This window comes from Dermacentor variabilis, chromosome 6 (genome assembly GCF_050947875.1).
Source record: "Dermacentor variabilis isolate Ectoservices chromosome 6, ASM5094787v1, whole genome shotgun sequence".
NCBI lineage: Eukaryota > Metazoa > Arthropoda > Arachnida > Ixodida > Ixodidae > Dermacentor > Dermacentor variabilis.
In genome coordinates this window covers 76,274,189-76,299,654 of record NC_134573.1, presented here as the reverse complement: position 1 = coordinate 76,299,654, position 25,466 = coordinate 76,274,189, and the positions used below count along the sequence as shown (strand labels likewise).

Sequence of the window (25,466 nt, the reverse complement as noted above, 5' to 3'; positions counted from 1 at the left end):
GCACAGCGAAGGATGAAAGAGCGAACGCGGAGGGCAGCGGCGGATGAAAGACGCGATGAGGAAAGCCAAGGAGGAGGGCATGGCGAAAGTCTGAGTAGAAAAGCGTAGTGCGGCGACGATGGTTAAGAGATGGCGCCAGAGTAGGGCACGTCGTCTGGGAGGTCTTTCTGCGGCTCTGCTGTGAATCGCGCGCACGTGTTATTCGCGCGCTGCTTCTCGCGATCTTACGATTAGCGAGGCAGTCGTGCCACACTTCGCTCCGTACGCAACGTACTGAACGAGACATATTGTCCGCGCCAGCCAATATATCGCGATAAGAAAACATGTATCGAGCTGTGCTCAAATTTCACTTTAGGGAGTTTGGTAATCGTCGGAGAATTTTTTTATTAGCTGCACCAAATTTTCCAAAATTGCCCATCGCAGTTAGAACAATTCTGATCGCTCATCCAATTTACTCGACGGGGTGGCCATTACTTCCACAGACAATCAATGTTTCATTATTTATTTAACATAACTACACGAACTTTTGAATTCGCCTACATTGCGGTACATATCTCAATCTATGAGTTGTAGCCAGGGGACATCGCAAGGCATATACAATGGGAACAAAATCTAAGGACTCCACTAGTTTTGAGACATTATTTCTTATTGTCAGACGAAATGCATTCGCCTTTCAGTCAATTTTGTGTTTCAAGGCATGAAAAAAGCGAATACCTAAACATGTAAATAGAACAACAGTGCAGTTTACCGTAACTTTGATGGCACATATCTCAGAACCAGTGCTATCCGAAGAATTTCTTCTAACTTGATATACCTTGCAAGCTCACCACCTGCAATTGGAAAATTGAGATATATGCGGCAAAGTAAATAATTAAAGATGTAATTACCGTAAATATGTCACTATACAATTAAGCATACTGATTTCTCATAAATGTAAGGGTCACCTCACCGAGTAATTTGGATCAAAGGTTACAATTGTGCTAGATCAATTAGGTCAATTGGGCTATTTGCCACAGGCAATTCTCTTTTTGCTTTGGTGCAGGTAAAACCAACTCCTGTGATTCTGCGATAGCCCGTAAAGCAAACTCTGTCCGTGTCTATCTGTTTTATTTGTTTCTTTTGACCGTGCGGATGTTGTTCTACGCGGAATAACTGCGTAACAGATTAGTTTGACTGCACAAAGTAAGCTCTGAGCAGAGATGACTCGGATGGTTGTTTCGGCCTTTCGAAGCCAGCAGTGCCACAGGTCCGCTCACCTGGGCAATTTTTGTACTGCTTACACATAAGCCATATATAAAACAATTATGTACGGCTCGTGAGTCATCGACCATTTGTGCCCGGAAGAAAACAGAAGCTGAGAAACAGAAAGCAGAGCGGCAGTAGTGCCCGGAGTGAGATTGTTTACAATCTCCAGAAAAAAAAATGTTGAACAGTAAGATTACTATGATGGCCGTGAGCTTGTACTTCTTACAAGCGCTTCTTTATTTAAGTAAAGAAAAATTCGCGCACGCGTTCGCTATACCGAAATGTGTCATTTTTTCTACTCCACAGTTCATTCTGTCCAAGACTAGGACCGCGAAGCAGAACACGCCAATGCTGATAGATGTGTTTGATATGGAAAACCTGGTTGGCCCAAACGTAAGTGTTTTTTCTGGCAGCATTACCGCATTCTCCTTCATGATGAGACCATTTACTGTATGTACATACAATTTGTCACTGCTTCGCTCAACGTAAGGTTAGCAACAGTTGTTTTGGCAGAGTACTCGCTTTTCTTATTTGTTTTTATTACAATAGCAATTATATGGACGCTCCAAGCGCATTTATGCCGTAGCCATCGCTGCACTGTAAAAGAAAATAAACCCACCTGGGAGTTTTCAACAGGTGATGTGCCCTAATACCTCTCCTTCTCAAATATTTGCTCCGATGTATGGGAGCAAAACAGCGCCATTCCCTTGTTTCACTCCGGTGGCAAGCTGCCGGAGTATTAGGGCGACCATGACGCGTTCTTACTCTGCTTCAAAATCTTGTTCTCCAGTGAAATCTCTGACATTGAGTTCTAAAAAACTTCCCTCCGCCGGAACAGGTTGGTCACGTGGCGCTTCACATGAGGCTGTGAGCCTCGCCACCGACCGGGCGCATTCGGCGGAGTCGGCAGTGTTCATGGCTGACGGTTTGCTTACATGTGAAATGTCGTTCCGTGATAGCGTTTGGTTAATTTGTTTCCCGAATTTCCTTCCAGAAAGTGTTATAGGCATGACTGAAGCTCACTCTATCTCAGCTTCAAGTACGTTAGCTTTGATCACTTTGCTGACAACTATGAATGCAAGAGCAACGGTTTCAAGTGCGGAAAAAGGCTTCGGCATACCCCGAAGCTACTCACTGGCTCGTGATGTCGGCTCAGGTTCTCACTGTGTTTTCTTGCTGCGTGATCGTGGCTTGTGTTCTTCAGTACGTGAAATGCGACTTCTATGTCCTTTTGTGTACTTAGTGCCAGGATTGGGGGCTCAATCCCATCGCTCGTGATCCGTTGTCAAGATTGGAGTCCGGCATGAATTCGAAGGTAGCTGGCCCATGCCGTCGTCCAACTTATCCACGCTGAGGACATTGATGAAGGGAAGGACTGCTCCTCATTGAGAACGAGGAATATGGGTTTATTTACAGTATTTATATCAGTCTAACATGACTGTTTGAGAAAGTACATCAGTCTTACATGACTGCTCAAAAAAAGTGTCTCAGTCCAACATGACTGCTTAAGAGAAGTGTGTCGAGCATGTGCACAACAGCAGTTTATAAACACTCGGTCCTCCCGCGATACAAGGTGACGCGAACGCTCGTTTAGTCATCGCAAACTAGCCGCATCTCCGCAGGACGGTTTACACACACACATGCACACACACACGTGTTCACGGTCCGAAACCGACACCGCACGAATTTCATAGAACTCGGAGCCGTTCTGGGTGGCGCGTTGTCTTGCGTCTTGGTCGGTGCGTGGGAAGGAGCCTCCGACGGCGTTCCCACGGCAACTCCCCCGCCCGTAGGAGATCAGGTCCGCGTTGTCGTGTTGCGCACAAAGCCTGCTTCGTCGAACTCCTTCAGTCACAACGCATCCCAGCTGAAGCGACGCAGAGTGGAGGATGCGCGTATTGTTATCGAAACAAAGTCGGCTTAGTCACGCCGTGGCTAGAGGTTGGCGGCGACGCTCCCGGAATGTTGCCTCCACGGTCGCAACTGGTTGGCAAAACTTTCACTGCAGCTGGCCGTTCTTAACAATAGTGACAACGTCCGGTGTAATGTTTGAAAGGACGGCGTAGCAATGGCAACAGCAGCCACTGTTCGAGCGACGAGGTCCGTGCTAGTCGCACATGAATGGCGTACCCCAAGTTCGTTGCGGTGCTGTGTTGCCAGTGAGAAAGGCCAGAGTGCAAGCAGCTGTTTTTTTATATCTGTGTACGGATATCCTCGCCCAAAGAAAAACGGTAGGACATAAGTATGTGTAAATAAAGCTTCTTACTGAGCGGTGCGAATCGAATTGCTATCGCGCATATAGGTTTTGGCCGCGTCGGTGCTTCCAATATTGCATTAACATTATGCTCCATCCCAGACACTGATTTAGAAGCATGCCTGCTGGCTCCGAGTTGAACGATTCACTCGGCAGGTCGGCTATGTAGCTCCTTTTTACAACCGAGAGAAATTGCTTAGACGCTGAGCAAGTAGTGCGCTTTAGAAAATGTATGACTGCGCACTTTTGGGTGTTACGTCGGATGCTTCGGGTCATGCCCCCATGTAATAATTTCTTGCTACGCTACCACTATATCGCAAAAATTTAATTTTGCTATGAAGAACAGGCACTTACATTTTTCTTTCTTACTGTGACTAACGCACTACTTTTTGGCCGCGAACGCGGGCAGTGTGCAGTCAGCACTCACAGAATGGCACGCTAATTTTGAAAAATTGCGCCATTGCGTTTTTCTCTCTCTATTCTGAATTAACACGTTTGTGTTAAGGTATTGTGTTAATTTCAGAGAGGCAGATCTCGTATGAACGAGCATGTGAGTCGTAATTCTGAAAATAGCACAGCTGCTCCCTAGGCGGTTTCGAGTTGCTTCTTTAGTATCGCGTATACGTGGGATGTCTTTCAAAGTTCTGCATTAGGCGTTTCTGAAATGTGTGTGTATGTCATGGTATATGTGGTTTCATTGTCTTCTTTCGTTGAATTTGACGCGGTCTTGTGTGTATACTTCGAAACTTGACCAGCAGCCTCTGCATATAAAGATCTTCGCGCAAACTCACGCGATGCCTCGTTTTATACTCCTGTTGCACCTCGAAATAACTCCGTCCATTGCAAAGCAAAAATAAAGGAAAGGCAGAAAAAAAACTCTCATAGTTCCACGCAAAAATTCCGCTCGCACGGAGTAAAAATTCTACTGCGATCATACGGATCATAATAGACTCCCAACCATGGGGTCGCTAGAGGACAACGATGCTCAAATTGTACTTTTTTGATGACCATATGCCCACTCCTGTAATAATCCCAATCGCGATTGACAGTATTGTGAAATAAATAAAAATAAATAAAATAAAATATACTCCCACCTGGGAGTTATTTCTGTTTACAGTGTGCCGTCGCCATGGGGTTCCGCATAAAGTCCAAGGGCCATAAAATCGTCGCCGCGCGCCGTATGCTTATGTGCGAGTGAAGGCTTGTGTGGGTGAGCTGGCGAACGCAGCTAAATCTCGCGTGTGCGAGCAACGCGGTTGAGAAGCATGCCCTCTCCTGTCGCGCGCGAGGCACAGGGGTGAGGAGAGGGACGTTCTTCTCCGGTGGCTGCTGCTTATAGTGGATCCACACGACGAACGGCTCCGCGAAACTCTGTTCCGCGGACACTTATTCCGCCGCCCGTCCGGCTGCGAAGCGCATCCAGACGACGGACGGAGCGAGTTGACGACTGCGCCGGAAAAATAAAGATGGCCCCACCGCCCGAAGCATGGAGGAAGGAAAGTCAGGAAGGGCCCTGACGTCCCTCCTTCTGAAGCTAGGTGAAGCCGGAAATTGGCGTTACTCATGGCGTTGCTCCGCTTATCGGACCAGTTCTCCTCTCTTCTTTACGTTTCTCGCGAAACCACGCCGCGCTGCGCTAAACCAGTCTGCTCGGACGCGCGCGCTCCGCAGCAATAATAAACAATCGCGATGGCTCATTGCATTACCGTTGCCGAAGTCATGTTGAAGGAAGTTTATAATGAACTTCGCAAATTGGGCCGTGAGGTCAAACCGGCTGCTTTTACCGGCTTTTATGAAAATGAACATGCCTTATAAGGTGCAGCGAACTGAACTGTTTCCAACAGCCGCAGGTACCGGCCGCTGCCCAGTTCTTGCGTGTTTTTAAAAAGAAGGTCACCATTATCACTGCCTTCTACTTGCTTTTCTCCACTTGGGCTTCCTGGGACTTCAGACGGTCTCGCGAGAGAGAGTAAAACATCTCTATTAATAATATTTGAATCGCAAAAGCAGTGTGGGAGGAACCCTCAGTCCAGAGTCCCTAAGATGATTCCAGCGATGTTTCGAGCCCGTTGTATCACTGCTCGGAGGACCTCGGGAGGTCCATCGCGGAGGGCATCGTCCCACAGCTCTTTGTTGCGTAGGGGGTAAAGGAGAGTTGACAAGGGAGGAAAGAGGTTTGCAGTGCACTCAATCGTGACGTGGAAGATTGTGGGCGAGCTGCCACAGCCAGGGACACGATCTGCATAACAGTGTGGGTAGAATTTATTGAGAGAGACAAGATTAGGGAAAGTTGCGGTTTGTAACTGGTGTAATGCCACTGCTTCCTCCCGCGAGAAGGAAGGCGGTGGTGCGGCGTGGGTGCGACGAATGCGTGTATAATGACGGAGTATGTCTTTGTAACGGAGCAAGGGATCCCCGCACTCTGAACTAGTCGCCTCACCACGCCGACTCGCACGGAGGGAAATTTCTCGGGCAACCGCATGTGCGCGTTCGTTACCCGGCAGCGAGGTATGGCCAGGGGTCCAGAGTAAGTGGAAGCGGGGAGGTGTGGTTAGTGTATTTTGCGGGATCTGTTTGAGAATTTGGTGCGCCGCTCTTGGCATGCCATGGCCTGATAGGAACGCACGGCATGCCTGTTGCGAGTCCGTCAATATATACACTTCCTCAGGAACACGGATGGCGTATCGACTTGCAAGAGCAACACCGAGAATTTCTCCGTAAGCGGCATTTGTTCCGCGCATTGCAGCAGAGTCTCTCAGGGATTCGGTGCCATCCAAAACTACCGAGGTATAGCCCTCTTGAGTGCGTGATGTATCCGTGTATAAAGTGTGTGTTTCCGGGATGTTTGCATGCATGCGGCCAATGTATCGTACACGGGCTTTGCGCCGCCCTTTGTCATGCTCGGGGTGCATATTAGGTGGCAATGGATGAATACTTAGTGCTTGGCGTATCGCTGACGACAACATCGTTGGACGGGTTTCAGTCTCAATAGGTTGGACAGAGTATCCTAGACGTGTGAGAAGATGGCGGCCAGTAGGAGTGAGTAGGAGGCGCTGGCGATGGCTGACCCAATATGCCTCTAGCAGCTCACCTAGTGTGTGTTATGTGTCCCTGAGTAAAGGAGACGGTGTGGGGAAGTATAGTTCGAGAGGTCATGGGCCAGCTTCGTCGCTTTGCGAATCATTGCGTCTATGCGAAGTTGTTGCGCTTGGGTCAATCGCTGAAATGGGAGATGGTATGTAAGGCGGCTGATCGCGCATGCCTCCTCCAAGCGCAGCAGGTCCTCTTCTCGAAGGCCCGAGCGCCTGTTGGAGACCCTCCGGATCATGGCCACAATTTGCTCAATCTGTCTAAATAGAAGGGAAACAGTGCAGTTTGACCTGCCATCCGCTTGGACGTGTAGGCTGAGGATACGAGCACGATTAACCTGTGGTATCGGTGTGCCATCCACGTGCACAGTGATATGGGGAGTAGAGGACCGGCTCAGGGGGCGAATGATTATGAGCTCCGACTTTTCCGGAGCACATCTTAAGCCGCATTTTCTCGCGCACTCGGAAACTGTATCGACTGCTTGCTGCAGTCGGTCCTGGATGGCTCCGTCGGAACCCCGTGTCGACCGGATAGTAATGTAGTCCGTATAAATAGCGTGGGCGACATCAGGGATTTGGTCGAGTAGTCGGGGGAGCCCTGAGAGCGCGATATTGAATAAAGTAGGGGAAAGAACTGAGCCCTGGGGTGTCCCACGTCCTACAAGGCGAATCGTACCGAATCGATGCGGTCCCATTCCTACGGTGGCTGTGCGACCTCGAAGAAATGCGCGGATATAGTTGTACATACGAATTCCACAGTGTGAATGTGCAACATTGCGAAGGATGAGGTCATGTTCAACATTATCGAATGCCCCTTTTTAAGTCTAAGGCTATGAGTGCTCTCGTTTGGGCGGACGACGGAGGTCCTATGACTTCCTCCCGCAATTGTAAAAGCAAATCTTTGGCAGACAGATGAGCCCGATATCCGAATTGAGAGTTAGAAAAGAATGATTTTTCTTCGAGCAAGGGCTGCAGACGGCCGCAAGAGTACATGCTCCATGAGCTTACCAATGCAGGATGTTAGGCAGATGGGTCGTAAGTTTTCGACCTTAACAGGTTTGCCCGGTTCGGGGATCAGTGTGATGTCGGCGTGTCGCCATGCTTGGGGAAGCATGCCCTTGCGCCAGCAATCATTGAAGATGTGGGTGAGGTGGTTAATATCCGCGTTACTGAGGTTACGAAGGGTGGCGAATCGAATGTGGTCGGCTCCCGGTGTCGTGTAGCTGCGTAGGTCTTGTAGGACCACCCGCACCTCGTCAGATGTGACGACCGCATCTAGCAATTCGGTCGCCTCGCCTACATAAGGATAGTCAGGGTACTGCGGCGGCGGGCCTGTGGGTATGAAATGCTTCTCTAACTCTCTGAGGAGTGTCGAAACATCGTCCATGTACTCGTGCATTACGATGTGCAGCTGTCGAAATATTTTTCCCTTTGTTGTGGTGGGATCTGTAAGTGAGCGAAGAATCGTCCACGTTTTTGCTGTGCTCAATGTGCCTGAGAGGTGATGACAAAATCCTCGCCAGTTATTCCTCGTAAGGATCTCTGCATACTCCTGAGATTTCCGTGTAATTTGATCTATACGTTTATTAAGTTTGCGGTTGAGGCGTTGTCGTTTCCATCGTCGTGTCAACCCTCTGCGGGCGTTCCAAAGATGAAGTAAATGCGGGTCTATGTCTGGTGCCTCGGTTGTGGTGCGCAGTGTGCTCGTGGTGGCCTCTAGATCTTGTGAGAGAGAGTCAAGCCAGCGTTCGTACCCTTGGCGCTCAGGTGGGTCCTGGCGACGCTCCCTGAATTTCGCCCAATCCGTTATACGCACATTTCGCTCGGGCCTGCGCGCACCCCGTAATGACAAGGTGGTCGCCACAATGTAGTGGTCAATACCAAGGTGCTCCTCTAAAGGCCCGTGCACAACGACTGGGCCAGTATTGCGCACGAAGGTAAGGTCAGGGCGGGTGTCACGAGATACGCTGTTGCCCATCCGAGTGGGGTGCTCTGGGTCAGTAAGGAGTGTATATCTATGTTACAGATGGCATTCCATAAGCGGGTCCCTTTAGCCTGCGATTTAACGTCCCCCCTTGCAGTATGCGGAGCGTTAAAGTCGCCGGCCACCACACAAACCCGTCCAAACCTACCAAATTCTGTTAGTAGGTGCTGAAAACAGTGCGTTCGCGAACGGGGGGAACTGTATGCATTGATTATAAACAGACTCTCGCTGCGTTTACCTTGCGTAATTATTTCCAATATTTGGTGAGGAATGTCAGTGTTAGTGGTATGCATGCGACATGTAACATGTTTCAAAACTAAGGCCCCCACAAGAGGAGAGACACCCTAGAGCGTGCTGTAGCCGGATAAAGAAGGGGTGCAATTGACTTCCTGTATGAGGATGGCATCGGGAGGGTTCGTGGATGTGGCGATATACTGCTGTAGGGAACCTCGTTTTCGGCGGAATTCCCTACAATTCCACTGCCACACCACTAGTTGTTCCGCGTTACGCGGCGCCATCATCATGGCGAGAGGAAGCAGGCGGTCGTGCATAGGGATGCGGACGCCGGGTGCTCCCATTTGAAGGTTGCGGCCGAGAGCCTTGGTCGGAAAGCGCGCTTTCGTTGTTACCGCAAAGCTCAGGAACTTGCATGCGTGCGAAAGTGCACTCTATACATGATTTTACTTGCTCCGTAATCCCTCTTTGAAGGGCCTCCATTTGGCGTTCAATCCTGTCCAGAGCCGCCTGCATACTAGTGCTCATGTCTGCCATTAGCGCGTCCATTTGTTTTTGTAGGCGCTCACAGCGCGCCTCCATGTCACGACGTAGGCGGGCTGTTTCTATTAGAGGATCGGGATTTGGTAACGAATTGGTAATAGGGGAAGGGGTAGCGAGAGATTTACTGGGCGGAGCGAGCTTTGGGGTACCCTTCGCCCGACCTACCTGCCGAGGCGCCTCCATTGCTGTTTTCTTCTCCGGGGTCAGCTGCACCCCTGAAGGGACCAGGGTCACCTTGGCTGGGGCGTTGGTCTGCAGGGCCTTCTTGTAGGGTTGTCGGGAAGATGGGGAAGGAGGGCGCTTCTCTGGGAGGCGCACCGATGCCTCGCGGGATCGGGACCGAGACTTGGAGCGGGTCCGGAACTTGCGACAGGAGCTCGAACGGGTCTCCGACCGGACTTTTCTGGTCTCCTTCGTTGGGGCGGGCGACGTTGGGGTCTCCACCGTACCTGTGGTAGTGGTCGGGTCGCTGGAGGTTTGGAGTTCACGCTGCTCTTTCTCAAGAGCTTTCCGCACCCAAGCTTTGTTCAGTGTCTACCTAGCACGCCGCGGGCAGTTTGGATCAGCTGTAGGATGGGTGCCGTCACAGGATCTGCAGTGTGGGGTGCACGGATGTGACGGGGTGGGGTGTTCAGTGCCGCACGTCGCGCAAATGACCACGTGCGGCGTAGGACAGTAATCAGCCCAATGGCCGAGCTTGTCACATATCTTGCAAACCAGTTGGCGGGGTCGATGGGGGTAGCAGCGGAGTTCGGCACCATAGAAACGCACGTAGCGAGGCACTTTAAGTCCTTCAAATGTTACCAACGCAACGTTGGTTTGACCCGTCATTCGTGCTTGAAGTATTTGAGCTCCAGGAGCCACAAGCTCATCCACTAGCTTGGATGACGATGTACCGGGCAAAAGGCCAGGAACAATTCCCTTGCATGAGTTGTTTGGGGCCGCAAAATATGTCGTGATGGGATAGACCCGCTGACCAAGGTTCAGCTCCCTCACCTTGTACAATGCGTCGGCTACGTGTGACTGGGGTGTGCTGATGATTGCCTGGGAAAAAATGAACGGGCGTTCAAGTCGTTTCTTCTGCTTCGAACAAGTTTACGCATACCTGTAGGATGACATGTACAGTGAAAAAAGAAGACACAAATTGCAATATTAAGCACAAAACTTGGTGAGTAGATTGTTGCAAAAAGGCTGTATATCGAATTCCCTTCTGATGTGGTAACAAGTACATTGGGCAAACCAGCAGCTGCCTTAACGTGTGTATCCAAGAACACAAACGAAACGTGTTAAAAGGTAGGGACGGTTCTTTAGCGCTCTATTCTTCGGATTGAGAATGCACCCGTCGGTTTGAAGACACCGCTGTAATCGGATGGCACACGGACAAGCAAACAAGAATTGTTACGGAAGCCACGGCCATTTCTAAAGGTGATGCTGTCAGCAAGCGTTCCACCACGATTTCGGTAAAAGTATTGTCATATGTAGGATGCGCGCAAAGCAGAGCGGGGTGCTTCACAGTCGGCACACCGTACCACACGGGTAGTCATTAGAAAAAAAGCAGTAGGAAGCCAGTGCTCGTTCTCGGCTTTCATGTCCTTGCCTAGTGTGCGCCGCAATGAGAAGTAACATGGAACACCAACTATACCCGTCTCAAATATTGTTGCAACTCGCAACCGAGGGCTTTTCATGCGTCGGAGAGGGTTTCTGACGCTCCAGTACTGCCACGTCATTTTGGTAAACATGCTTCCAGTACTTTCCCTTTGGTATGTAGAAGTGGAATATAGCTGCAAAAGTCCGAGTACTGGACACGCAGTATTTTCAATTTGCGGGTTGCATGTATGCTTCTAATTTTCCGAGGTGGTTTCAAGCAGTAACCAGTGGGCTAACGGACTAGGCGGCCCACCCACGAGTTCTACGAATATCCTGCAAATAAAGATGTTTTCAATGAATCAATCAATCAAGCTATGAACGAAGGAGCAGCCCGCTGCAGTCGGCGCTTGCTTTCGTCTGTGCATTGAGCCGTCGTGATAGGGTATCAAGCAATACATATCATGATACGCCAACACAGTGGTGGCTGCGTTTCGCATGGTCGCGCGGGCTCTATCTTGAAAGCGATATGCTGAAGCCGACATCCAACACCTGCTGTGGGTTTGCCCTGCACTGAAACCGACGAGGCTCCAGCATCTCGCAGCAGCAGAACTTTCACCGCATATTCCGAGCGATTACACTGCGTGGACGCAGGGAACACATTATCAATCCCTCTTGGACTTCATTAAATCAGCAATTTTTTTATTCATTTAATAATCCTTATTCACCCCCATCCCATACCCCTGTATGCCTTGAGGCATTTACCCTCGCATTTAAAAAAAAGTGGTCTGTGATGGGGACAGATTGCGCAGAGTGCTGATAGCTTCCTGTGCGCTGGGCTCTCGCCGCTTCGTTCGCGTTGACGCGAGAGGCAATTCGACCGAAGCTACATTTCCCACTACAGCGTTTTGACAGCGAGTGTGCGTGGTCATCGAGTGAGATGCGTTCATGTTTGCTTGTGCATGTGTGACACCATGCTTAATAATTTAGTTAGTGAGGGAATGCTCACAAGATTATACGGCTTAAAAAACCACAATGCTTACTTTATATAGCTGTCTAATAATTTGCTATTGCAATCAATACTTCGCCTTTCGGGCGAAGCTGCAGTTTTTTCATTGCTTTCTATAGGCCTGTGCTGCAGCGGTTGTCAGGCTAGGGAGCACGTAACATCCTCCTAAACTTGATTATTGTGTTCGATCAGCTTGCCCGTCCAAGAAGGCCGGTCTAGTCATCTAAGTCTTGTCAACTGGCGCTGGAGCTTCAACGTGATTTGTATAGCTAGTACATGTACAGTACCGTACTGCACAGTAATGTGCACTGTTGCACAATATTGTACAGTAATGAATACGTTATTTGCAGATGCGGTGCTAGAAAAACAATAGATTAGTCTGCGAGTCAAATTTCGGAAGGGCGTCGTGCTGAAATAGACTGCGTGCTCTTGTGTGAGCCGAAACCCCACGCTGATGGAAAAAAGCAACCCACGGGAGAAAAATTTAGAGAACGCTTAAGCTTTGCCTTTAAGAGCGGAACGCGTTACCATTCAAACATCCCTTACTGCTTCTAACGTTTTCTGTCAAATGCAGTTTGTGTAAGTATATTGTTTCCCGGGAAACGCTGGCAGCGACCGCTATGCACTAAGGCCAGCTTTCTGGCAGAAACGCAGCCTCCTGCATGGGCCGCGGAAGCAAGCGTCATCTATATGATGTTGAAAAAGCAGGCGCGGCGCTCTATTAATGGTAGAAACGCTGGAAGCGGAGATTGTTTGTGAGTTTGCGCTTAACAAAATTGTGTTTTTTCGTATATTGAAATTACAATCCGAGGCTATCCTGTCTGTAGGTTGTGTGTAAGTTGTAGTTTACGGTTTCTGGGACGCATTTTCTTTAGCACTTCAGTTAGTTCAGTAACGTCTTTGCTCTACACGAAGGGCCTGACGTAGTGGGTATGCGAGGTTCGGAATGATTTTTCGTTGACTAGGTTACCGACGTTGGATGCAGGTGGCCGACGCCGGATTTTGTGCGACACGAGGGCTTTTAATCTATCGCGTTAAAATGATATGGCACTTGGTATTAGCCGAACACAATTTTTAAAATATCACGCACTCATGAGCAGCTTCCGTGGTTTGAGACATCGTTAAATCAGCCCATACATCGGATGAAAAACTAAGACAACATGACCGAAGCTTCCGTATCTTCCCTACTGCTGTCATTGAAAGATGGTTGCCGGGTGGACCAGAGCGCAAATTTTGCGTCGTTTGATTGAATAATTGCTATGATGACTGAAGGGTAGTTTTGACGGTACTTACCGTCAATATCTTATTTTTTAAGCTCCCCAATCTGCCAAATAGCGCAAATAGGACCAATAGTCAAGAGGTCTTAAACCACATTTTATAGAAGCCGAGAAACGCATTGGAAGTTTTGGAAGCATTGGAATGTTTTGGCAGCAGAACTACTTCACTGCGTTCGGCAGAAGCGAATCTATTGGCAACCAAAGATTGCCTGTGATGCCCTGTCATCTCCTGCTGTAATGTTAAGCATCGCGAAGGCAAGGCGCAGCTGGGCTGTACCCACAGCTCCGCCTACATACTGAAGGTCGCCGTGCCGCTATTATAAAATTCGCTTTTGGACGTTCACACAGACGGCTCAATTTCCGATTCTTGGGCCTACGACGCGCCTAACGCGGGGGCTATCCCTCAGCTTACGGTTGAGTTCGCGATGTCGCAACAGGTGTCACATCCGTTCGCTTTGCTACAGTGTACTAGCCAGCTACACACAGCTGTATTTTCTCAGACCAAATTGCATGAGTAGCAAATTTCCTTTCAAGCCTCTCTGTACAGCAATAACACAATTTCCGCTGGTCGAATTACACTAAAGGCAGTTGAGCGCAGGGGAACGTGAGGACGTAAGAACGCACAGTGGATGCACAGGCGCTACTCTTCGCCGAGCCGAACAAAAGTGCCTTTAGTGGACGACGAAATCATTTTTCAATCAAAAACGGAGAAGCAATCTTCACTCTCATCGTGTCTTACGCTCAGACAAAGGGATGGCTTCACTCTTTTCACGCGATTGCTTTAAAGAAAAAGCTAACAAAGCTTTTCAGCAGTTTTAAATGAGCGTAGAGAAGAAGTTTCTGAGATTCATTATAGGCAACTGAAAATATTACTGCAACTGTACAAAAGAAACAGCCTCGCTGGGAATTGGGTGGTGATTCTGGAAGGCCTAACAAGTCCGCAAAATTTTTTGCAGGGGAATTGCTGCCTTGCTTGCTCTCTGTAGAACTCTGTCATCTCCTAATTATGGCATGAGTGAACTATCTATGCTACTGGTCTTAGTGGTAGCCTTTTTCGCATTCAATAAAAATGTAAAAGGTTATGTCACTGCAGTCTTAACGAGGTGTCTTTCCAGCAGTACGAATTAATATATGGTTTCATATATACAGACAGTGTGCTCTTGAAAACACCTGATAATGATATCTGCATAGGCAAACTATTATACTCATATATTGTTTTTGTGTCTGTTCTAATGATTTGTACTCTTGCCCTTTGTAGTGACGGCCTAAGCCACTCTTGAAAAGTGGGAAACATGAAAGTCAAGACAAGGAAGGAAGTCTAGTTTTATAGAATAACGCGCACGTATATATAGGTAACTTTAACCCCGTGGCGGCATTCAGATTGAAACAGAAACAAGAACGAAATATACAACATATTCCCTCCCCTTATTTTGAGATTAGTTAATTAGTCAATGAGTACGTATTGCGTAATCTCAAAATAGCTACAATGCAAAAATATACACGAATACGTAAAACAATAAAGTTTGGGCAGCGGAACACGTGACAGGACATTTATGCAATGTTCAGTCTATTAGGCACACTACATGTAGGGATATCGATCAGGCGGTTGCCTGTTACAACGTGGCAGCACACGACGCGGATGCTCAGGCGTTGGAGACAACGTCCCAGATATGTCTTGAGGTGGGGTGTCGAGGCAGGGTGTGGCGGGGGCTGAAGAACTCGAGCAGTCGTGGACTGGCGTCGGAGACCCGATACCATTTGTGTCCTGAGACTCTGGGCTGGTAGCGGTGAATGAAGAGCCCAAAATATCGACGACTGGTCGTAGTTCTTGAGGGCCATCAGCAAGAGACCCATGTTGAACATGAACACTCTAATTGCGGTTCCATGATTGAAGCGCAGATGAACTTACCACGGAAGCCTTCGACAGCTTGGAGGCATTCCATATCTTCCCATCGTCGAAACGAATAGATGAGTGTTCATAATTTTCGCTACCTTGAGGTGACCCATGAAAGAAAAGTAGTTCTTAAAATAAACGGCTGGCTTCTTCACTCGAACCATGTCACCAACTATCACAGTAGTCTCTTTCGCGGACCTACGACTGCCCGTATATTTCTGGCTGTACTGCTGCATCCTCTTCACCCATTGGCACAGGCACTCAAGTTCCGAGTCTGGTTAGCTGAAGAAGGCAGTCGACGGGTATCCTACGACATCAAGTCTTGTTTTTGGTGTGCGTCCATGCAGCAGTAATGCAGGGGCGGCCCCAGTAGCAGCATGCGGAGTGCAGCGGTAAACACCCAGATACCCGATTACTGCTGGACAAAGTGGGACTACTTTCAAGCTACGACTTGAGCATGCGACTTTAAAACTCGGTTGAAACATTCAATTTGCCCATTTGTTTGCGGATAACAAAAAAGGCATGCCGCATCCGGATTGCACGGTTCTTTAGAAACTTCTTAAACCCTCTAGAAGTGAATGTGGGCCATTGTCACAAAAAAAACTCACTCGGGTAACCTTCGCGGGAACATACAGAGAGCAATAACTTGGTGCATGTAGCTTTCGAGACTTCGCTACTAAAGTACACTTCCGTCCGCACCAGTGTAATCGCATATTGAAAGTCGTGCGGGGCTCGCTCCAGGGGACCAACGATGCCGAGCCCTATCTTTTGCCATGGGTTCTCTGGGAATGGTACAGGCTGCAATGCAGTAGCAGTTACCTCGGCGCTCTTGTCTGCTGCGTGGTAAATGCGGCAGGTATAAATCGCGAGCTCAACTTGCCGATCCCTGCTTCGCCACCAAAACCGTTCTCGTAGACGTGCCTTAAACCTGACAATTCTGGGATGGGCGTGTGCACTGCGGCGAGCACTGGCAGACGTCAGTGATCCTGGAACAATAAGATGCTTCCTGATGAGAAACACGTTCTCGACAACGAACCATCCTTGACGCACCTTACAATATGGCTTAAGTTCAACCGGAAGTGATTTGTGCGAAGGTCACGAAGACTGAACCTGGGAAATGGCTTGCTTTAACGTGTTGTCATGAGTTCAAAAACTGCTGGAATTGATCTTTCGTGATGCACGATGGCGCTGAAACGAAGGCTATAACTTCGACTGTCGAAATTTCCTCCCGTGGTAATTAAGTTGCAAGGCGGGACAGAGATTCTCCTACTTGATTTTCCAATCCCTTCCTGTATTGTACAGTGTAGTTATGCTGGAGAAGTCGCTCGGCTTAGCGTGCTACACGAAGTGGTCGCATAACAGAGCCTTGACTTGAAATAAGGGATACGAGAGCCTGATGGACTGTACACAATGCAAAATGGTGCCCCCAAAGGTATATATACCTGTGCTTCAACACCCAGACCCGTGCGAGTGCTGAGCGTTCTCAAACCGCGTACCTTCTTTCTGTGGGAGACAGCGTCCTTGAAGCAAACGCTACAGTGCTCAATTCGTTTCCGTGGATTTCTGAAGAACAGCTCCATGTCATCAGTCTGATGCACCTGTGGCGACAACGCCTCGAAGTGACGCTTCCAACATCGGAAGTACTGTACGGAAATCTAGCATATACTTGACCTTTCGGAAACTGGCATTAACATTATCAGACCCAACATAGGGCAGATTCTTGCGAAGAACATCCCGCATAGACTCGACGACATCGGCTGAATTGGGAATGAACTCGGCAAAATATTGCACTAACCTAAGAAAGGATCGAAGACCAGCAGCACCTGTGGAAGCAGAGATGTTGTTGATGGATTCTACCTTCTCCGGTTAGAAAATGGTGCCGTCCAGCATCATTGAAAAATTTGCGACATCATTCGTTGGAAAGCGGAGGGCGCGAAAGACAATTCAAAGCGCCAACAAACACTTTAGTTTGTTACAAAGGCTGCCAAACTGCGACTATCTGCATGATGCAGCAACACCTGATGACAACCGGACGTCAGATCTAACTTAGAGACGTGTGTTGCTCATACAAGGCAGTGCATAGATTCTTCAGTGTGGGAAAGCAGGAAATTTTCCGCTACAGCGGCCTTGTTCGCTGCTCGAAGGCAGACAAATACGTGAATACCCCATCCTTTTTTTCTTTTACAATGACGATAGGGGAAACCCATCCTCACGCACTGACACATTCGATCGCACCTGTCTCTTCCAGCCTACGAAATTCTTCAGAGACCAAGGGTTGTAAATACAGTGATAGGACGCGAAGCGCAGGCGCAACAGGTTGGATAGATGGACGTGTTTTAAGATGGTGGAAAAAGTTCTTAGCTAGATCAAGGCCACTTCAAAACACGCAGTGGAACTTTTCCTTTAAGTTGCTGGGAAGTCCAGTATAATATGGAAGGCTCTTGGCCGAACACTGTTCTTTGCTGCTTGTCTGTAGACAGCAGAGAGATGAGCCATCAGCTTGTGGATTAAAAATTTTAATTTCATCGAGATCGAGAAGCGATGTGCCTTGAATTACGACATAAAAAAGTGAATGCTGTTCTAGCCATGTGCGTAATCTCTGAGACAAAGCAGCCATGTGCATGTATGGGCTTTGGGTAGTCCAAAAATTTCACCCGAGGTAAGGCGCATTGTGCCTTATTGGCGAAATGGTGATTGAAGAGGTTATGCGACATATGAAAACTGCGGATACCGAGTCAACTAAGAAAGCTGGCCTTTCCTACTGTAATTTTTACGTGAATACCAGGCTGAGTTCACGCGCGCACAACCAAAATATTTGCAATGTCGTTGCCTGCTTCACTGCTTAGTTTACAAACAGAAGCAAGGCATAGGTTCTTGTTACACACTGACTTGAAAAGGCCAACCAGACCACATCAGTGACAACGTGTCCCTTTAGCCTGACAATCGAATGAAGCAGCAGAGTTTGCTCAGAGCCGCTTCGAAAGCAATGGAAGGGGGCGTTGCTTTTAGTACCAACATGTTGTACGCTTGCAGAAGCGAATACTTCGACTTATTGAGTCGTCTGTTCTAGCTGAGCAACCAAAAGCACAGCGCGTGAAAAAGAAACACTCGAGCTCTCGAGCAGCAGAAGCTCGCGGCAATGTTGCGAAGAAATGCCTGTAACGCGTTCATCACGGAGTGCATCTTCAGGGCAGCGAACGAACAAGCGGCTGCGAGCTCACGTAATGCAACAACGTATTCGTGGATAGATTCTCCTGGCCGCTTGATGCGCCTATGAGAGCGGTGACGTCGGGCGACTATAATAGTTTGCGAAGTAAACTGGTTTGTCAATGCTGCGACACTATTGTCACACGACAAAAGCGCGGCCTTTGCTGTTATGAGAATCGTCCACTGCTTGCGCCCTGACTATCTTCAGAAATATCTTTAATGGCAGCGGTCTCATCTTCTCCGGCGTACTCGGTTAACAGAGCAAGCGCAAAACGATAAGATAGCTCTCGACGCTCAAAGTGTTAAAAATAAGGGCCTTGCGACGCTCTGCTGAGAATTCAGATGCTCCCGAAGCCAGCATGAAGTTCTCGAACAGCCGAACAGCCGCAGCCATTGTGACCAAGGAACAGCAGGGCGGCCGGGTGCAGCCAGAAATGGAGGCGGTGGTGCGAGACCGGAAAAGCTGATGGCGGGAATGCACTTTACGCCATTTCTTCTGTTGAGCCTCGTCGCCAATGTAGTGAAGGCGTAAGCTGCTCTTCAATAGTGGGAAATATGAAAGTCAAGGCAGGGAACAAACTCTGCTTTTATTGAATAACGGACACGTATTGATGGATGTATCTATGCTATGAGCGTCCCCTTTGGAACGCGGTGGCGGATTGAGCCACCAAGCCCTCCTTATTATATTGCCTAATGCCCTAACTATATTAAAAAAGAAAGAAAAGAAACGAAAAGGAGAAAGACGCAAAATTCCCATCACCAAACTTTCTGAACCCCTGTTGGGAACTTTCTACGTGTCCGTTGCTTGTCGTTTGCCAACTTTTCTTCCACCAATATTCCGATCACCTATTACCAATCTATGTTGCGGAAATGTCCTTTATCTCTACACTAGCTAAACCCAAGGGCTTATTATCTAAATTAACAAGCATGGAGTGACTACGCACAGGCAAACATGAACACATCACACTCGATGACCGCGTGCGCTCGTTGTCAATACGCTGGCGTCGGCAAGCATGGCAGCAGCTGCGAGTGATGTGACCTTCGTGCTGTCTATCGCTTAACGCAAACTGAGCGGAGAGAACACAGCACGCACAAAGCTATGAGCAGCCGGCGCACTTAGATTCCACCCCCAACGCAGATCTCTTTCAAGACAGGGCCCGCGCAAGCGCACGAGGCCGTGCAAATAGTTTGTTGCTGCCAGAGTACAACGCCGACGCCGCCTTCCTTCTCTCCTCCCGGTACCTCGCGCGTGACGGAAAAAGGCGCGCTTCCTCCTGGCTTTCCTCCCTCGTGCGTGCGAGATTGAGCCACGATTGTCGCTTCGGCTCGCATGCTTTCACTCGCACATACAGCATACGGCGCACGGAGGCGCTGTTATTGCCCTTGGACTTTATACGGAACATCATGGCGACAGCGACGATAAAATTTGCGGGGGTGTAGAAATAATTACTATCGCAATACTAAATGAAATAAGGTGATGCCGTCGCGGCCTTTTTTGTGTGTGTGGCGAGACATGCGTGTATGACATGACAGGAATGACATATGTCGTGCAACCTATAGCACTCATGTCACGATACGCATGTCATTCGTGTGATGACATTTATGCCATGTCATTCATGTCACGTCATGCACACAAGTCATGTCCTTCATATGCAGATGTGAGTTAAAGAAAGGAACACGACAGCATCATTTCATTTATACCATTTATGTCACGACATACATATGCCATGGGAAGCTTCTGATGTCATTGTTGTCATGACAAGATGTGTACTTGTATGTCTTCTGATTCATGATATGACACAGGTGTCATAAATCCAAGTAATTTATGTCGTGATATTTGCCGTATCATCCACGTTAGGTTCTAGATGCAGTTCATTCATACACATAACGTATTGAGTAGATGACCACGACAGCCCCATGTCATTAACTCCATTTATGTCATTACATACATGCCATGACAACTATGAGATGTCACTTATATCAGGGCACATACGATGCGACACAAGGTTCTCCGGGGCCCGAGCCTCACCGATGATTTCCAGGGAGAAGCACGGCGATGCCAAAGCCTACCCTCGCTTTCCCTGAAGTGTCATTTCAATGTTCTGTCACTCACGTCGATTAAGATTTCTTTATAGTTGCTTCTATATATTCATTAAAATATTATGCGGCTATAAGCCTACTGCATCATTGTGCATGCGGAAATGAACGGCTTTTGATTAATGCTTTCGCTTTATTCCTGCAAATCCCGACAATACGAGAGAAAATAACTTTAGAAGTACAAGTGGCAGCTACCTCATCAGTATTTTCTCGCTTCAAAAATTTTTTTATTTCCACTATAAAAACCATGCACAGCCACAATATATTTTATGCACAAAATAATGTTTTTATATGTTTTAGAGAGAAAGAGGTAGCCAACAAACAATTATTATTAATGGTATGCATAACCTATGCCTAGAGAATGAATATGTTGCTGTTATGCTGCTACCGGGAAAATGCGGCATCCGGCTGGGCGGCCAGGAGCATAGTAACGCTCACACAAGAATGGAAACAGTGCACCCGTTTATTCAGTGACAGCCCTTTTTCAAGACGTTCTGAAGCAGCTCTGGCACTGCGATGACGTCGTGGCGAACGTGGTTTTCATCTTATTCGTTGTCTCCTTCGCTTTGCAGCAGTATGTTCATCATCATCATCATCATAACCATCATTATCAGCCTGGTTACACCCACTGCAGGGCAAAGGCCTTTTCCATACTTCTCCAACAACCCCTGCCATGTATTAACTGTGACCATGTTGTCCCTGCAAACTTATTAATCTCATCCACCCACCTAACTTTCTGCCACCCCCTGCTACGCTTCCCTTCCCTTGAAATCCAGTCTGTAACCCTTAACGACCATCGGGTGATGTCCCTCCTCATTAAATGTCCTACGCATGCCCCCCATTTCTTTTTCTTGATTTCAACTGTGATGTCATTTACTCGCGTTTGTTCCCTCACCCAATCTGCTCTTTTCTGATCCCTTAACGTTACACCCATCATTCTTCTTTTCATAGCCCGTTGCATCGTCCTCACTTTAAGTAGATCCCTTTTCGTAAGCCTCTAGGTTTCTGCCGCGTACGTGAGTACTGGTAAGACACAGCTGTTATGCACTTTTCTCTTGAGGGATAATGGCAGCCTGCTATTCACGATCTCAGAATGCCTACCAAACGCACCCCAGGCCATTCTTATTCTTCTGATTATTTCCGTCTCATGATCCAGATCCGCAGTCACTGCCTGTCCTAAGTAGATGTATTCCCTTACCACTTACAGTGCATCGCTACCTATCGCAAACTGCTCTTCTCTTCCGAGACTGTTAAACATTACTTTAGTTTTCTGCAGATTAATTTTTAGACCCACCCTTCTGCCCCCGCAGGGGCGTCTGCGTCAGCAGGCGTTTCGTGTGTTGCGGCACCACGTACCCGAGCACACGAGGGTTGGCCTCTCCCGCGTCTAACCGTGCGCGGCTTAGCCGTGTCCGGGGAAAGGGGGATCCTGGAGGTTGAGCCGATGCCGGGTGTTTGGACCTTTACGGTGCCTCGGCGGCGGCAACACACCCCGTTGGCCTCGGCTTCACGTAGACGGCACCCCCGGACTGACCCACCCGGGGGAAATCGGTAGTTGCCTTTTCCTGTCTCTCTCGGCCTATAGCCTTCGTCTTTCTCTGACTTTTCATCTTTCCTGTCTTCTCCTAGCTTCCGCTTACTTCCAATTTTTCCAGGCAGCAAGGGTTAACCTTGTGTGAATAGCCAACCTAGGTTATTTCGTAATCGGTTATAGTAATTACGTACAGCTGGCGTTTGCAGGACCTGTTTTTACAGTTCCTGTAGCGTCCCCTTGTAGGGCTCTGCGGTGGGTGGCTGGCGTTATTGCCGAAAACTACGGATTCATCTATGGATAATTCCTTCCCTCAACTGCCTCATCGCTCTGAGAAAGGAGGGCGCACCGATGAAGTTTTCCAGTTTTTTGGCCGCCAAGAAGAATCCTTCCCGCGTTTTCATGTCATTCATTCGGCAAAATCAGATAAACCAGTACGAACAATCTCACCCTTCCTTCGTGTTCGTATGGCCGAACTTCGTGTTCGGCCATACGTGCCCAATCCCCTCAGATGCCTTATGTGCCAACGTTTCGCCCACAGTTCACAGAACTGTCAAGGCCAGCTTGCTTGTGCCAAGTGCAATGACAATGAACATTCCTCCGAAACGTGCCAGAACACTCCACGTTGTGTCAACTGTGATGGCGAGCATGCCGCATACTCGCGGTCGTGCCCGTTTCTGGCCTCCTGTAACAAAATCATGCCGCCCAGATGTCCTATTCTGTCGTCTAAGAATAGGACAAACATTTGCCACACATAACACTTTTGCTCACCGGAAACGCGCCTCCAACCTGTGGTAGATGCGTGGAGAGGCTGACCGTCCTCCACGTCCTCCACATGTTATTAGCCTCATTAGTTCGTAGCGCCTCCTCTCTTCAGAGGATGCCTCTGTGATAATTATTTTGAATAGCACACGCCACTAGGCCCTTGTGTTTCAAGGGCTCTGGCGAGGCAGTATTGCTCTAAGCAATTTATCATCTCGCATATTTTATATAGTACTTCACTTTTTCTTAATGCATGTTAGTGATAACTGTACAGGTCATTATTCATTGTCATAATTTTATTACCTATACATTTTATGCCATTTACACCAACAGTTTTAGGCCTCTTTACAGCCACGTAACATTAAACTCACAGAACCCATAAGACCAATACATATTCATTACCACTAGCGTGGCACTCTTTGGCCATACCTGGCCCTTGAGCCATTAAACTTCAAACATCATCACCATCGTCACCCTTCTGCTTTGCCTCTCTAGGTGAGTGAGCATGCATTGCAATTGATCCCCTGAGTTACTAAGCAAGGTAATATCGTCAGCGAATCGCGAGTTACTAAAGTATTTTTCATTAACTCTTATCCCCAATTCTTTCCACTCCAGGTCTCTGAATACCTCCTGTAAATACGCTGTGAATAGCATTGGACAGATCGTATCTCCCTGCCTGACGCCTTTCTTTATTGGGATTTTGTTGCTTTCGTTATGGAGGACTACGGTGGCTGTGGAGCCGCTATAGATATCTTTCAGTATTTTTGCATATGGCTCGTCTACCCCCTGATTCCGTAATGCCTCCATGAGTGCTGAGGTTTCGACTGAATCAAACGCTTTTTCGTAATCAATGAAAGCTATATATCAGGGTTGGTTATATACCGCACATTTCTATATTACCTGATTCTTAATGTGAATATGGTATGTTTTGAGTAGCCTTTACGGAATCCTGCCTGGTTCTTTGGTTGACAGAATTCTAAGGTGTTCCTGATTCTATTTGCGAGAACCTTAGTAAATACTTTGTAGGCAACGAACAGTAAGCTGATCGGTCTATAATTTTTCAGGTCTTCGGCGTCCCCTTTCTTATGGATTAGGATTATGTTAGCGTTCTTCCTAGATTCCAGGACGCTCGAGGTCATTAGGCATTGTGTATACAGGGTGGCCAGTTTTTCTAGAAGAATGTGCCCACCATCTTTCAACAAATCTGCTGTTACCTGATCCTCCCCAGCTTCCTTCCCCCTTTGCATAGCGCCCAAGGCGTTCTTTACTTCTTCCCGCGTTACTTGTGGGATTTCCATTTCCTCTAGACTATTCTCTCTTCCATTATCGTCGTGGGTGCCACTGGTGCTGTATAAAGTTCTTTAGAACTCCTGAGCCACTTGAACTATCTCATCCATATTAATGATATTACCGGCTTTGTCTCTTAACGCATACATCTGATTCTTGCCTATTCCTAGCTTCTTCTTCACTGCTTTTAGGCTTCCTCCGTTCCTGAGAGCATGTTCAATTCTATCCATATTATAGTTCCTTATGTCAGCTGTCTTACGCTTGCCGAATAATTTCAGTGCAGTTCAATTCAGTTTATTTGGACATACATAGGTGGTACAGGATGTCCACGAGGTGCGGCAAAAGGACGCAACAATGCCTCCTGACAGGGCCTTCACCTCGGGATCACACATTATGACAGCAGGTCGGCATGACAAAATACTGCACTACTTTGTGAGATCAATGAAAGCAGTGGAAATTCAGAAATACAATGCGGCGTCACATATGACAAATTATCCTATTATTTGATATTATACATTGATTACATCATTCTAATTCACGGAAACGATGATGTAGATATTCATTCAGGTTGCACTTGCGCAAGATAAAAGAAAGGTACAATTCTAAGCAAAGGGGGCAGGAAAAGAAAGCAGCATTTTCATTTTTTTCTTAAACTGAGAGAGGGTTTTGCAATCATTTATACAGTTGATCATTAAAGGATAAGTGTTACAGAGGGTAACTATTTGATTGTCTATGATCTGAGTACCATAATTTGTGCGTGACTTCTACCAAACTATAGATACAGTGCGCAAGTTATGGGTAAGGTTCCTGTTTAAGTACTTAGTGCAGAAGGATGTAAAATCATGCTTAATGTTATGAAAAATAGGTACAGCCAATGAGAAACTGTAAAGTTGATAGTATGGCAGTACCTTAACTGCGTCGTACAGGGATTCTTTGGTAATAGGTGCGGAACAGAATACCGCCTTCAACGCCCTGAACTGAAGCGAGAAAAGGCGGTCTGAATATGATTTGTTACATGTACCGCAAACTAGCTGACAGTACATAAAATAGGAGTGAACTATGGAAAAATAAATCTGCTTTCTCAAACGCAGAGGTAAAAGATATTTTACGCGTTGCAACAAACCGATCGACCTAGATGCTTTCAAACCAGCCTGATCCACATGATCTGTCCATGTTAAGTCATATGTGAAACAGACGCCCAGGAAGCGGCAAGAATTTGTTGGCAATAGATTGGTATTATACATCTGTAGTTGGACGTCATGATTCAAGGGCTTGTTCTTGGGACGGAAAATATTATATTGTGTTTTCTTTATATTTAAGTCAAGTTCGTTCTTATTTAACCAGATCTGTAGCTGACTCAGCCACTGATTTGCATGTTCTTCAAGTGAGGCTAGATTTGGACCAGAAAAGAAGACATTAGTGTCATCCGCGTAAAGGATAATATCAAGTGTCAGGGGGATGTTAACAAG

At 47.7% G+C, this 25,466-nt stretch overlaps 1 protein-coding gene across 1 annotated transcript in view; it reads left to right on the top strand.

The window, feature by feature from the left end:
- LOC142584230 (neprilysin-like) overlaps positions 1-25,466 on the top strand; it is a 242,408-nt gene that overhangs the window by 88,105 nt on the left and 128,837 nt on the right. Inside the window, exon 9 of the mRNA XM_075694384.1 lies at positions 1,552-1,638. Coding sequence (XP_075550499.1) covers positions 1,552-1,638 — 87 coding nt within the window. The remainder of the gene's footprint in view (positions 1-1,551; positions 1,639-25,466) is intronic.